Here is a 967-nt window from a genome sequence, read left to right on the forward strand (position 1 = left end):
CTCTTCCCCCACACGCCTGGTGACCCCTGTGACACCAAGCCCATCAGATGAGTTGGATGCTGTGGCCACCAGCCTGGTGACACCAAGCCCACCAGATGAGCCGGACACTATGGCCACTGACCTGGTGACACCAAGCCCACCAGATGAGCTGGACGCTGTGGCCACTGACCTGGTGACACCTGTGACACCAAGCCCATCAGATGAGCCGGACACTATGGCCACTGACCTGGTGACACCAAGCCCACCAGATGAGCTGGACGCTGTGGCCACTGACCTGGTGACACCTGTGACACCAAGCCCATCAGATGAGCCGGACACTATGGCCACTGACCTGGTGACACCAAGCCCACCAGATGAGCTGGACGCTGTGGCCACTGACCTGGTGACACCTGTGACACCAAGCCCATCAGATGAGCCGGACACTATGGCCACTGACCTGGTGACACCAAGCCCACCAGATGAGCTGGACGCTGTGGCCACTGACCTGGTGACACCTGTGACACCAAGCCCATCAGATGAGCCGGACACTATGGCCACTGACCTGGTGACACCAAGCCCACCAGATGAGCTGGACGCTGTGGCCACTGACCTGGTGACACCTGTGACACCAAGCCCACCAGATGAGCTGGACATCATGGCCACTGACCTGGTGACACCGGTGACACCCAGCCTGCTGGACAAGATGGAAGTTGTGGACACTGTCCTGGTCACACCAGTGACATCCACCCTGAAGGATGCTGTGGCCATTGACTTGGTGGCATCAGTGACACCCACCCTGATGGCCGCTGCAGCCACCAACCTGGTGACATCAGTGACGCCACCACCCCTGGATGAGAGGGACACTGCGGCCATCGACCTGGTGACATCGGTGACACCTGCCCTGTTGGACACCACAGACACCGCCCCAGTGACCCCAAGCGTGGCGGACACCACGGATACCACACCGGTGATACCAACCCCCCGCGAT

General features: G+C 60.6%; 1 protein-coding gene across 1 annotated transcript in view; it reads left to right on the forward strand.

Annotated features, from left to right (window-relative positions):
- The window catches only part of LOC108447497 (mucin-2-like), a 4,036-nt gene that overhangs the window by 1,212 nt on the left and 1,857 nt on the right, over nucleotides 1–967 (forward strand). Inside the window, exon 2 of the mRNA XM_017737669.1 lies at nucleotides 26–962. Within this exon, the coding sequence (XP_017593158.1) occupies nucleotides 26–962 (937 nt within the window). The remainder of the gene's footprint in view (nucleotides 1–25; nucleotides 963–967) is intronic.

The sequence above is a fragment of the Corvus brachyrhynchos genome, unplaced genomic scaffold (assembly GCF_000691975.1).
Source record: "Corvus brachyrhynchos isolate BGI_N302 unplaced genomic scaffold, ASM69197v1 scaffold426, whole genome shotgun sequence".
Classification (NCBI taxonomy): Eukaryota; Metazoa; Chordata; class Aves; order Passeriformes; family Corvidae; genus Corvus; species Corvus brachyrhynchos.